Source organism: Dermacentor variabilis, chromosome 6 (genome assembly GCF_050947875.1).
Source record: "Dermacentor variabilis isolate Ectoservices chromosome 6, ASM5094787v1, whole genome shotgun sequence".
Taxonomy (NCBI): domain Eukaryota; kingdom Metazoa; phylum Arthropoda; class Arachnida; order Ixodida; family Ixodidae; genus Dermacentor; species Dermacentor variabilis.
This window is the reverse complement of record NC_134573.1, coordinates 104,540,178-104,553,545: the sequence shown is the minus strand read 5'-3', so window position 1 is coordinate 104,553,545 and position 13,368 is coordinate 104,540,178. Positions and strand designations below refer to the sequence as shown.

At 47.0% G+C, this 13,368-nt stretch overlaps 1 protein-coding gene across 1 annotated transcript; it reads right to left on the bottom strand.

Annotated features, from left to right (window-relative positions):
- Positions 1–5,827: 5,827 nt before the first annotated feature.
- LOC142584986 (innexin inx2-like) lies at positions 5,828–7,244 on the bottom strand. Its single transcript, XM_075695390.1, has one exon. It carries the CDS (start codon positions 7,185–7,187, stop codon positions 6,084–6,086), a length of 1,104 nt encoding a protein of 367 aa, XP_075551505.1. The 5' UTR covers positions 7,188–7,244; the 3' UTR covers positions 5,828–6,083.
- Between the last annotated feature and the right edge of the window lie 6,124 nt (positions 7,245–13,368).

Here is a 13,368-nt window from a genome sequence, read left to right as displayed (position 1 = left end):
GCAATCGCCGCCATCTCTGCCTCCTCTGGTGAAGAGTGTCTCACGCTACAGCTCGAGATTAGCTCGCCTTTGTCACTCACTACTACTGCAGCGTAGTGCCCTTCTGGGTACTCTGTCGCATCGGTGTACACTACTCATTGTTTTTGGAGGAGGGAACTTTGGAGTCTTTTGACTCTGCTTCTCCTCCGTTCCTCGTTGTGTATGGGGTGCATGTTTCTTGGGAGGGGGGTATTCTTAACCTGTTGGTAATTTCTTTGGGGATGGTGGTTATCCCCTCTCGCATTTCTGGACTTTGGTAGCCCAGTTTCCTAAGGATGGATCTGCCCGTTTTGCTGCCAGTTAATCTGACATATTGTGCCATGAGTTTCGCCTCGCACATTTCCTCTAGGATGTTTGACACTCCTAGGTTGAGGATCGTCTCGGTTGATTTGCACGGTTGTAAACCTAGGGCTGTTCTGACACCTTTCCTGATGAGGATGTCTACCTTGTCTCTCTCTGCTTTAGTTGTCTTTATAGCGTAGGTGATTCGGCTAATTGGCTAATGATGAAAGAGTGGACAAGCCTAAGTAGGTTCGCCTCCTTCAACCACACATTTTTGTTTGCTATCCTCCTGAGAAGCCTGCAAGTTTGGTTGGTCGTGGCTTCTAGTCTGTTTATCGTTTCGGTGTTTCTCCCATTTTCTTGTATCCACATACCCAGTATCCTGATCTTGTCCACCTTTGGGATCGGGGTGTTGTTGACCAGGAGCTGGATATTTACCTGCTGCTTGCTCATGATTAGCATCTCTGATTTTTCCGGCGAGCAGTTTAGCCCTATGGGTCTCAGATAACTTTCCGTTTCCCAGATTGCCCTTTGTAGGGTGTCTTCTATTTGGCCATCGGTCCCGCCTCTGTCGACCTAAAGGGTGAGGTCGTCAGCGTAGAGAGTGTGGCAGAGGCCCTCTAGCTTTCTTAGTCTCTCTGGCAGCCCGATCATTGCAATGTTAAAAAGGGTAGGAGATAGCACCGATTCCTGCGGTGTTCCCTTGTTGCCTAGCTTAATGTTTTCTCTTATTGTGCCCCAATTTCTATGTTCACCGTTCGGTTCGTAAGGAAGCTCTTGATATAGTTGTATAGCTTGCTTCCTACATTTAGGCGATTGAGGTGTGACAGGATCGCTTTGAGTTTGACGTTGTCAAAGGTGGAGAAGGAAAGGCAGGGAGGTTAACCAGTTAAGCTCAACCGGTTTGCTAATGACACCAAAATTGATGGTGCCACCATTGATGGTCGAACTCACGACCATTGGCGGGAGTCTAACCCACAACCATTGGTGTTAATTAAGGCGAAGTTAATTAAGACACAGTTAATTACGCTAGCGTTAATTAAGGAACTCGAACCCACGACCATTGGTGGGAGTCGTACCCTCGACCTTTGGTGTTAAGGCGAATTAAGATAGGGTTAATTTAGGCAATCGAATTCATGACCTCTGCAGGAGTCTAACCCACCACCTTTGGTGTTAATTAACGCAAAGCTAATTAAGGCACAGTTAATTAGGATCTAGATAATTGAAGCACTCCTTACACTCCCACCAACGAACTTTGGCGGGACAAAACAAGCAATAGGAAGTAACAACGCATTCGAATGAGAATGTCAAGTAATTTAATGTTTGTCGCGTGAGCACGCAGGTTTTCGCCTTCATATTCTTTAGCGTATGCTAATGTGATCATCAACTTTATTTCATTAATCAATTTTTGTAACGTAGTGCCTCTGGACATAGTTTCCTGTAAAAACTTCTAGGCGGAACTCAGGCGCTTGTGTCTACGAGAGCTGTGATTATGGTGGTTCCGAAAGCGCGGGAATGATGCGCGGTAGATGGAAGAGCCTAAACTTCATGCTTTTGGCTTCACACAGCTTTACTACTTAATAATTACTGATAATTTACATGAAAATATTGCGTTATGAATGCAGCAATACGTGGTGTCCGAAATCACGTCCCAGTGACCGCTCTCTCTGGCTAACAGAAACCGATCTCGAAAACTATGTTTTTGCTGACTGCACGCACCGGAAGTAATTTGGGAGCCGGAAACTTGTAGGCGTAATGTTTTAGACATTATTTACAGGTTGTGTTTTCTGTCTTCAAACGGCTTCGTAAGTTTGGAAACTGATCATTTTCGACAAACTACCGCGTTATAAATAATTAAGTAAACATAAACAAAGTATTCCAACGGCAGGATTCGAACAAGGGGACTCTAGCATGCACATATGCCCGATGTTGAAAACATCACGTCACAGACCTTTTTTTTCGCGGCGCCTTTTTTTTATTATTATAATCAGGAATGACATATATATCACAGATTTGAGTGGCTGTCTTGTACATGACAGTGCCTTAGGCGAGAACACATGGTTTTTTCCAAATTCTTTTTTTATTTGGCATAGCAAATACCATACATGATTATAAGTGCATTGTAATCATGAACGTTCACAAAGTACCCCCTTCATTGCTTTACCAAATACCATACATAGAAGCGCTTTTCACAGGCTTCCTAACGCAAAGAGAGAGAGAGAGAGAGAGAAAAGGAGAATCACACATCTACATAAAGACCCTTCTCTGCTGCAGGCGCTTCTGGCACTCCTGCCATCTCTTGCTAAACTCATCTTCGCCGTCAAGCACTGAACTTGTTACGGACACATGCGTCGTCAACCGGCATAGAACAATTTTAAGACTTTCTCGCGGGCCAGCCAACGCGTTGAGACGCTTGGCGCCTCTCGATTAGGTCACGTCGATAGGCGGAGCTGCTGCTGTTAGTAGCGACTATGCGTGTTCGCATAGTTTCTTTGGCTTCTGAATTTAGATAAATATGTATTACTTTGCAATTCAGGCCAATAAAGGCAGAGAAAGCGCAGTGAGCTCAACCAACAAGAACGTCTGAAGCCACAAGCTCGAAAATCTTACAAATCCATTTACTGACCACCATTCCGATGCGGGCTGAACGGTCGTAGCGCCAGAGTCCCTTCTAGTAAGTCTTGCAAGAAACTCTATGGAGTAAAGGGCGTCGAAGCGCCGGATGCTAGCTGAAGGAGGCGGAAACACGTCATCGCCGCCATGCTCTAGTTAACACACATGCGCAAGGATTACGCGCGCGTGCAGAGACTAGTTACATTGCTGGGTTTAGAAAACTATTATTTCTCAGAAATTTACAAAGATGATGCGTAAGAAGTGACACCACAAGAGCGTCTGAAGGCCACACACTTAGACGAATCCACGGTACCCGCGGTAGCTGTAGCGGAGGCGGCGCAAGAGTTGTATCAAGTAATTCCTGTGGGATCCTCTGTCTTTTTCCGGCGTCTATACTTGATACACTGCAGTGAAGGTGTTCTTGTGAAGTAACTGCGCCGAACGTATCACCGAGGAGATTTAATGAAGCGTTCAAGCAGTGTTGAATGAAGCAGAATGAAGCAGTGTTGCTTCTTCGGACTAGGAGCGGCGCTGTAGTGCACTCGATAGCAGAAAGCTTTCACACTCACTTCTACGCATAGCGCTTGAGCGTGTCTGTAGAATGGTACCTACTTTATGGCCTCAAGGAAATCATTTGAGTCGAGGAAAGTTTGCACATACGGGGCGAATGCTAACAACACTAAAAGCACACACACACGCAGAGAGAGAGAGAGAGAGAGAGAGAGAGAGAGAGAGAGAGAGAGAGAGAGAGAGAGAGAGAGAGAGAGAGAGAGAGAGAGAAAAGGTAGGCGGGGATGTTAACCAGTCAAGACTGGTTGGCTACCCTACACTGGGAGAAGAGAGAGAATGGAGAGAGAGAGATGCTATAGAGACGTGTACAGACAGTGAGTCAAAGCAGCTGGTGCAAACCAGACGTTCTCAGAAAGCACAAAATTGCCTTCACTGCCTTCTGAGCCGCTGATCACCATTCTTCTGGTAGGGACGATGCTCTAGTACTGTCTGTTCACTCAGAGGACGATTATCTAGTTTCACCAAAAGCACAGAGCCTCAATTAAGCCCATAGTAAGATGGTGAAATCCTTTTCTTACGTTGGACTTTTTGCTCCCATAGTATGTTTTCTTCCTTTTCTCACCGCATGTCTAAAGAGCGAAATACATAAAACCACGTAGACCCTTTATGCACATAAGGCGGGTGATACTTAAGTAATTTCTTGCTTTTCTTTGTGTAAGCGTTTGCCTTTAAGCTCTCGTTGAGAGTGTGAGAATGAGCGACACACAAAAGTATACTTGGTTGAAAATTTGTGTTTTTACCACGAGCCAATTGATGCTGGCCCAATTCTTGTGCTGAACTGTCTCAATCATGTCCGTTAAATCACCTGAGCTTGACTTAGTTGTATCTTCAGTTACTTATAGACGGCGAGTTAGAAGTGCTCTGGCACGTTGGTTACCTAAAGAAAAGTGAAAGTGGCAGAGTGATTGAGAAGAACATTGAACGTAAACTTCCATTTTGCCTATGAGCAGCTTAATTTAAAACGCTGCCAGATGCTATCACTTTTCGTTTGCAATTCTCTTTTAGGGCTGTAAAGCATGGCACCATTTACTTTTTGTCACTGTCAAACGGTGGTTGTTCACACGCTTGTAAGAAACATGAGCAATGCGTGCATACATAAATGTGCTCCTTGTCATATTTGTTCATTTTATATTTTTGATGTAGCATCTGAAGCCAGTGCTATAGCTTTGTGCATCATCACCTTTATACCCTTTTCCCTCCCTCTATCTTTTACCCACTACCACTCTTCGCGCCCTCAAAAAAGAAAGCATTACCGAAAATATCTACCGGTAATCTCTGTTTATGCCTCAGAAGCTCATTCTTGAAATCACACAGGGTAATTAAAGTTTTAAACAATTACTACGCAACATATTGTTAGTATATGGCATGCTTTCGTTCCGTTAAAATAACTGACTCGCCACTGTTTCATACCAAGCTCGTGCTGCGGTGTAGCATTTCTACATAACCACCCCCCCCCCAAAAAAAAAAAAAAAGTCTATGGTTGTTCAGAGCAGAAACATGTCGCGAATTATAATAATACGCAGCGAAGTGCTTGCGATCAGGACAACCAACACTTGCGCAAGAGCGCAGCCACAGTTAAACAGATGTAAATACGTACGTGGTTTGAGCGCTGCGTTTCACTGCAGCGCATATCTGTGAATGGTGGCGCCATCTCGTGGTGGAAGCAGATCCTAGTGACAGCAACATGCGTCCTTCAAAAGCCCTTCAGTGATTGCGGTCACTCAGGGACGAAAGATAGAGCTCTTCGATGACAAACGCTCGTCGATAACGCTCGGCATGTCGGCGACTACGATAGCTTCACTGGACCTCGCATACGCAGATAGGAATCCAGATAGCACTTCGAACAACCTCACGGATTACTAGACAAAACCAGCTTGTGATGACACTAACTTCTCGGACTACCCTTGCTGGTGAACTGCAAGGCGAAACTTTTCCGTTATTCTTCTTGGCAATTTTAGCATGATTGTTTCTTACTATACTAACGCAGATAACTAAGATTCGTTGCTTTACAGGAAATGCAAAATAATACTGTAGTATGCAGAAGCTCCGTTCGAGGATACGCTGCTCTAGTCCTCGCCTCTCTAGCAGTTCACTCCGACCCTTGATATTGTCACACCCTCCATTGAAACGTTTGTCTTTCTTTCAGACACACCAGTTTAAAATAGTTTAAAATATACTAACGTTCTTCTTAGTACCAGTAACTGTTATTAATCTATCCGGTACCACCAACAAATGTAAAACATGCGCAGCCACCACGCTCTACAAACCAATCTTACAATAAAAAAAGAAGGCTATCAGAAGTGTCCATTGGGTACAACATGGGAACAGCGTTGGAAACAGCCTTTACCGTCGACCGCATGCGCGTTTGTAAGCGCGGCCTGGTGACTTGAATCGGTGGGGACGACCAAATTCAGATACACTGTCCGCAACATCGCATATCACGCCTTCCTGTGGCGACACACTCATTCACTTAACGATTGATCTCCCATCGAAACCACGCTGAAGAAAAAAATGAAGATGGAACACTCCCGGCTTATCGTTTTTGGGCAGTATTGAGCGACGTCACAACGGTCAAATTTTCACATGGTGTCCCTAAGCTTCTGTCTGCTCGCCTTGGAGCCGACTTCCAGTTCCTGAGCATAATCATTCACGAATTCTTTCATGTGGCCCGGTTCGACGTTCCTGCTGATCTGGTAGAAGATGAACCAGTCAGCGGTGCTGACGGTCTGCACGATTTCTCGAAGGTTCTCCGAGTCGACGTTGCGGTTTCGGCTGTACATGATGTGGAAGCGCATGGAGCTGGACACGATGATGGCCATCCTGTAGATGAGAAAGAGGCCCGTGATGATGGTCAGTATGACGAACCAGAACCAGAGGAAGACGTAGATTTTCTCGTTGATGATGTTGATGGGGAGCACGCAGACGGCGTCATGCTTCTGCAAGTCTCCGGAGGTACCGAACATGTGGAAGGTACACTTGGTCATTCGCGGGAACACCTTGATCATCGGGTCGTAGCGGGCCTCCCAGTGCCACTCGGTGAACTCGATGACGCGCGCTCCGTAGGTTGAAAACTCTCCTCCCAGAAACTTGTCCATGATGAATATCTGTGCCACTACGTTGACGAAGTAGAGCATTTCGGTGAACACGAACCCATAGAAGTAGCCTCCGTGATAGCCCCTGTTGGCGACAAGGTAGTCGACGACCATGCCTCGGGCTTTCTCAAGGGTCGCTTTGTCTTGCATGGGAGACGATAGCTGCTCCGTGAGGCTCTGAATGCGACGACCCTCGATGGTCTTCCAGAGGTAGCGGGGAACGTAGAAGAAGAGCGCCTGCAGCATCAGCACGAAGCACACCCACTGGTAGTAGCCATGGTACACCTTGGGATCGCCCTCGGTGTGAGGAGCCACTCCCGGGTAGGCCACATCGTCGCCCAGTTTTCCGTGCCACGCTGTGGCCACACTGAAGGTTTTGTGTATCCAACAATAGGTATCTAGCAAGTTCCCAGGCACCGCGTCCTTGCTGATGCAGTCGATCGGGTCGCCCACATACTGCTTGCCAGTCACGAGTATGCTGAAGGCCAGCAGAACCCCCACGGACGCCTTGTGGTGCATCCGACACATAAGGTTGTCGGTGATGACATACTTGGTGGTGAAGTAGGACTTGAGCGAGCCGAGCAGATCCATGGCGTCCGCCTCCGAGCCCCGCTGGCGAAGGCACTGCGGCCCAGGTGACCGGCCACGTTGTTAACGCTATCTCATACCGAGTCGACGACATAATCCTTATCGCCGGAACAGGCAGGCTGCTGTTGAGCTGTTGTACGACAGATAGCGCGACGAGCGCGACAACCTCGAGTTTCTAATCTTTGCGTTGAGCACTGGAGTGCCGTGAGGCGTTGCCAGGAACTTTGAGGAACCTGCGATATCAACCGGGGCAGCGGCAAGGTTGACTGAAACCTTGCAGCGGCTGAAGGACAACGCCCAAGCAATGGATGCAAAGAATCGGCGACAGGCATGTGGTCTTTTTCCAGCAGGAGAACATAAGACCTCTGAAGGCTTTTGAAGAAGACAACATTTGAAGAATAAGATACTGAATGTGTCGCTGGCAACATAATGAATTACATTGCATATAATAAGTCCTTGAGCACACAAGGAAGCAAATAGCATTACTAATATGGTCACTTGGCGAATACTATTTTGCCAGCACAGCAAAATGCTATGAGGAATTGTACTTGCATATGCCATGGCCATGTCCTGGAGGCGTAGTAGAGCTTGCATGCATGCGGTCAATCTACAAGACAATTCAACGTGCGGCGAATTGCCGCTATATAGTCAGTATTTGGGGACTGCAAGCTATGTAATTGGCTACCAGGTTGTACCTTAGGAAAGAAATTAGGCGCTCTTAAATATGTGCGTATTTGTACAGCTCATATACAACCCACAAAAGCCGGATGGTGGGACTCACGTATACCACAGGCGTTGTTCGAAATACTGAATTACCTCGACCATGACAGTCAAAACACTTGCACGAGTGCATACCGAGTTTAGCCATATTTACTATAGCTCTTCCCAAGACACTGAGTAAAAGGCACTTATAAAATAACTCAACTTAACAGAAACACTTCTTAGGTTTTCAATTCTTGGCATAGCAGTTCTTTGTTTTACGAGCAGCCGCTGTGATTAACCCACACAAACTACGAGCTGTAGTTGAGGCATCATTAAGGCGTTGTGTATATCGCGATATCTGCACGAAGAAGCAGCGGTTACGCACAGTAAAAGGGCATTCAGCTCTCCGTGAGTCAATGTGCTGTAGCCGTTCGAAGCACCTTTAAACGATCAGCGATGCTTTTTAAGTATCCAGAGCAAAGCGAATGGTTGAACCACTGAAATGATGATTGAACGGTCTACAGCGAGTGACAAGGTTGCACCAGGGCTATCCTTTCGTTCATCGTATCGGGCGTGACATTGCTGCAATGGGGTATGACTTTTATAGATGATTATTCGCTAATTATATATACGACAAACATATAATGTTTTTAAATATTCCGTAAGCGGAGGCATAGGGTTATCAGTAGCGGCTGCGAAAGATGACCAAGCTGCCACATATAACTTTTGGAAATCCGGCACAATGAACGTGGATTTAGCGATGCTGTATTATTAAAATTTATGTATAATTGTGAGCGAGGTTGCGTGTTTTTCGCTCTTAATAAGCGAAGCAAGCGCTGAAAAGACGTATCGCTATGCATTCGATGACTGAACTATGAGGAGAAAGTCATTGAAGCATTACTTTTGCCTTTCTTTCGGCTTTTCACTGTTAGCTCACGTAACTTGAGCTCCGTAGAAAGCAAGTAAATGCTCGCTGTAACCGATAAAATGTAGAGACTCAATGTTTGGCTACACTGTAGCAGTAGAGCACACAATGAAGTAGGCCATGTCGCCACAAAACTTCATATTTATTGGATCCACACCGATATTTCGTAATATCAAAGTGCAATATCGAGACCATTACTATATTAGTTACTGCACAGACTATGTAATCTCATGCAATTTGAGGCATGTAAAAAAATTCACCGACGATTATGATACTCCCTAATGCAAAATTTGAGCGCAGCTGTATACGTGATTTCATGTTGCAATATTGAGGCATCGCACCGATCACCACACCAACTGGCAGAGCCGCGAAGCACGGCGCTATATATAGACCGGCAGCTGCAGCTTATGTAACCGTAATCTTCACCGGGAAACGCTTGCGGCGAACGCTGTGCGTGAAGGCGAGCTTTCTGGTTCTTTCTTTCTTTCCCCTCATGGCCGGTGCCACCGCTGCCGCGGATACGCGGACGTGAGTGCCATCTGGTGCTTAAAGGCGGCTTCCTCTGCTTTTCTCCTCATGCTACCGCTGCATCCTCCTCCTCCGCGTTCCTCCTCGGGCTCCCTTCGCTCCCGCCGTCTTTCATCCGCCGCTGCGCTCCGTGTTCGCTCTTTCATCCTTCGCTGTGCCCGATCACTCGGTGACGCCGAGGTACGACGCCGAGGGACAACGCCGAGGGACAACGCAGAGGGACGCTCAACGCAGAAACGGGCGCCTAAGAGGCGCGCTCTAAAAGCTTTATTGTGCCTCCTCACTTTCTTTTTTTCTCTCCATCGCCTTCCAGCAGACGTCCAGGTGCTTTTCCTGCACCGATGACTTTCCTGCACCGCTGCAACGTGCCCAAAGCCCTTACCTATGGTCAGCGCGTAAGGCTTAATAGGAGGATACACGATTCCGCGCAGCCAATGCGCACTACTTAACATTTTCTGCGCCATTTTCCTTTTAACCGCCATGGAGCCTGTTGCATCTACGGACGTTACTGTGATATCTCTCTGAGGCCCTAATGAATCTAATGTGGTATGACTCTTCGCCGGCCGGTGCCACAAGGTCAGCGGTGCGCGTTCTGTCTTGCATCTGCCGCACGCCACTTTATTTCCCCCTGCAGAGCTCGAATGGCACCGTCACGCAACACAGCGAGAAGGCGCTCGCCCTGCGGCGCGGGCCGTTTCCGCCACGGAAACTTCGACTCCACCGGTGGTCGACGTTTTCAACTCTCCTCGTAGCAGAAGGAATGCTTCACGCGATGTACACGTTTGTTTTGCCTTCCCGAATAACAAGAAAAACAAACATGCAGTCCAGCCTTCTACGCCTGTGCGGGCAATCTTCACGCCGACAAGTTTCACGGTGCTTCTTCGCCTCGTCTTCGTGCACCTCTCTCGTCGTTCATCGTGAAGACGCTACGGTGCTCGCGCTGTTGCTTGTTTGTTTGCTTGCGGTGTAATCGAACACGCAACAAGTTGCTTTGGGGGCCGCATCGCGTGAGGGTCATGTCTCTGTCAGCGCACCTGTATCGGTGGCCTCCGTGATGCTTGGAGGAAAAGAAGAGACGAGAAGGACAGGGGGCGGCGACCGCAGCCAATTTTGCGAAGCGGCGTCGACGCTTCCTGGGTGGTTTCTTCTTCGGAGGCCCTGTGTATAGGGCCGGCACGCCGTCTTGAGGGAGGCTGAGAAGGTGGTGCAACGAGAGGTGCGATTCAACATTGGTATGAGTGTTCTCCCGTCAGAAAGTTCTGCTAACGTGCCGAAGGAAATGTGCATTACGCTTATCAGATCTGCTGTTCGTTAGATAAGGAGTGGTTGTTCCGGCTGGTTCTATTTGTCCCCCACAATGAGCGGGGACGGAGAGAAGTATTAGAACGATACACCGTGGACTGATGTTGAAAGTACAATCAGCATAAATTGAAACGGGAACAGGAACGAAAGGTTGTTGCACGTCATTACGTGGCAGTGCGGCCTGTGATCGCTGTGTTGCTGGCTTATATGGCGCAGTTCTAAGCGTAAGCATTACACTGTAAGAAAAATCCCGGGAGAAACGGGAGTAACTGGGCTGTTAGTCCTAAAAAAGGCGCTCTCGTCCCTCAAAGGACTAACTGCATGAATGTGCGTGCCGTGGGCAAATTTCGGAGAGTAAGTGTTTAGTCCCTGGTCGGAAAGAGAGCAACGGGAGGACGCACGACAACACTTACTCCTCGTGCACTTCGCTGTTTTCGTCCGTGTCATGGAGCGATGCGGCGAAAACGGTATTGTCTATAAATCGTGAATAGTTCGAAGTTCGTGCACTTTCTATTGAAGTACATGCAAAGCAGCACCTTGCTTCTTCGTGAGAATATTGCGTGAAACTTAAAAGCTGGAATGTGAAGAGCCATGCCCTTCGTGCGCACACCATAAGTGAGCGATACACTTTAAACGTGCAAGTAATTGATAGACGGCTAGATTTTCTTGCTCAATAGCACCTAAGTTCCTTCCGTTCCAAGGAGGTTACGAACTTAACTGAAGCGATGTGTAGCTCAAACGGGACACGCTTTGCGACCGAGAAATTGGCCTTCTCTGTCGTCTTGGGTGCCCCGTTTGAGCTGGCTACACGTATACATCGCGTAGTGCCTCGGTTTAAATCACCCTAAGAATATTCGGACTGATCTCTTTTCGCAGTCGCTTATGGTTGCAAGTACACTCAACGTTAGACTCTCACTGCATAGCATGCACAAAATGCCGAGTTGCTTTCATATTGCCGCGCTTGCGTTGCGATGCTTAACCTTGTCCCAATATCTAGTCCTGTCAACCGACCGCTGAATAGTTGTACTCTGTGTCGCGTAAAACGTTATGCAAAGATTTACTGTCCATGCAATTTCCGTCTCCATTTTACCGATCACTATACATTATATGGCCGGGCCACGATGTACTAAAGCGAGTTCGCAAAACGTATTTATCCCCTTGCTGCAAAACATTGTTTTATAAACTTCATAGTGAAACCATTCCGGTAAAAACATGGCTACAGAAAAAGAATATTTTTGTTTCTTCTGTTAACTGTCGCCTTTGTGATGGGCCAGAGACAATTGAAAGTTGTTTTATTAGCTGCGCCGACGCCATACTGATTAACGTTCATACTGTGCGTTATCTGCTGCCGACCTCTGTTTTTCCTCGTGGCAATGCACAGTTTTTGGAAAATGTGAAGGATGGACCGAAACGCCGAAACGGTGGTACATACAAGGGTACATTTTATCCTTATCACACTTCACCTAAAACATGTTTATGATGTACTCGATGTACAACCTGGCTGGTACCCTATTTTGGTGAGGTGCTTATCCTTACGGCCCTTCTGAAGTGAAACCAATGTTTGTACTCACAGTATGAAAGCTGCCTTTTCTGTGTGGGACTTTCATTGTGCCCTCCGTTCTCTAACTATGCAGAGCTGTTGAATGTGGGGTTGAATGCTACTGTAATAAATACCATGAAAGAAAGAAAAAGGACCACCGTGGTGATGTGGTTAGAGTACCTGACTTGTGAGGCAGAGGGCTTCAGTTCGAATCCTACTTTCGGGCACGCTTTATTTTCGACTCAGTAATTTTTTTTTGGGGTATAAATGCCTAATTTCATTAATTCCATCATTGCGGAGCATCGGAAAGAATTACCGTTACTCCCTTGAGGAGCATTGGAAAAGGGCAACTGTTAGTCCTCGAAGGAGTAAGCGCATGGGGTGTAACAGTTCATCCCATGTCAGTTGGTCCTCAAAAGAACTAATGGTTGTGGCAAATCAGTTATTCCCCAAAAGGACTAACGTCCCCACCTCTTTTAGTCCTTTCTTTAGAGTATAGTCCGAATTAAGGCGCTTTTACAAATGCAGGTGAACCTGCAAACGAAACAATGCATTGGAGTATTTTCGGAATCATAGGCGTATGTTTGTATCGTCATTTAAGCTTAAGAATCGGGCAAAAAAAGAAAGGCGGTTAAGATTCAGAGTCATCAATTTGCAGATCCATGATTTACACAATGTTCACCACATTACAAAGTGTTCAAGAACTAGCTCGACACACGTCGACCTGCCTCTTTGTCGAGCGAAGTGCAACTGACAGCGGGCCGGAGTATATATATATATATATATATATATATATATATATATACGCGCACACTTCACGTGTATACACTTTTCCACTTTGGCACTCCTGATTCTAACGAATAAAAAATACAAATAAAGTTTGGCAGAGACAGGCAAGGCTTTTTACGTGCGATAAGGGGAAAGCATTCTGTCGTTTGTAGACCTCGGGAGGCCATGAACGCGCTCACGTTATACGCTCGTGACGTAGCGCCACCTCCTCCTCCCCATTGGCTGCGTCGTCACGTGGCCAATGACGGAGCAGCCTCTAATGACCTCTAGTCAGCCAGAGCCGTGGAGCAGCCGCGGCGTCGGGGAAGCGTGCATGCCTCGCACCCCGGTGGCTCGGCTTCGATTCCCGCCCAGAACGAAATTTACCAAATCTTATGTTGAAAGCCATTAATTTACTT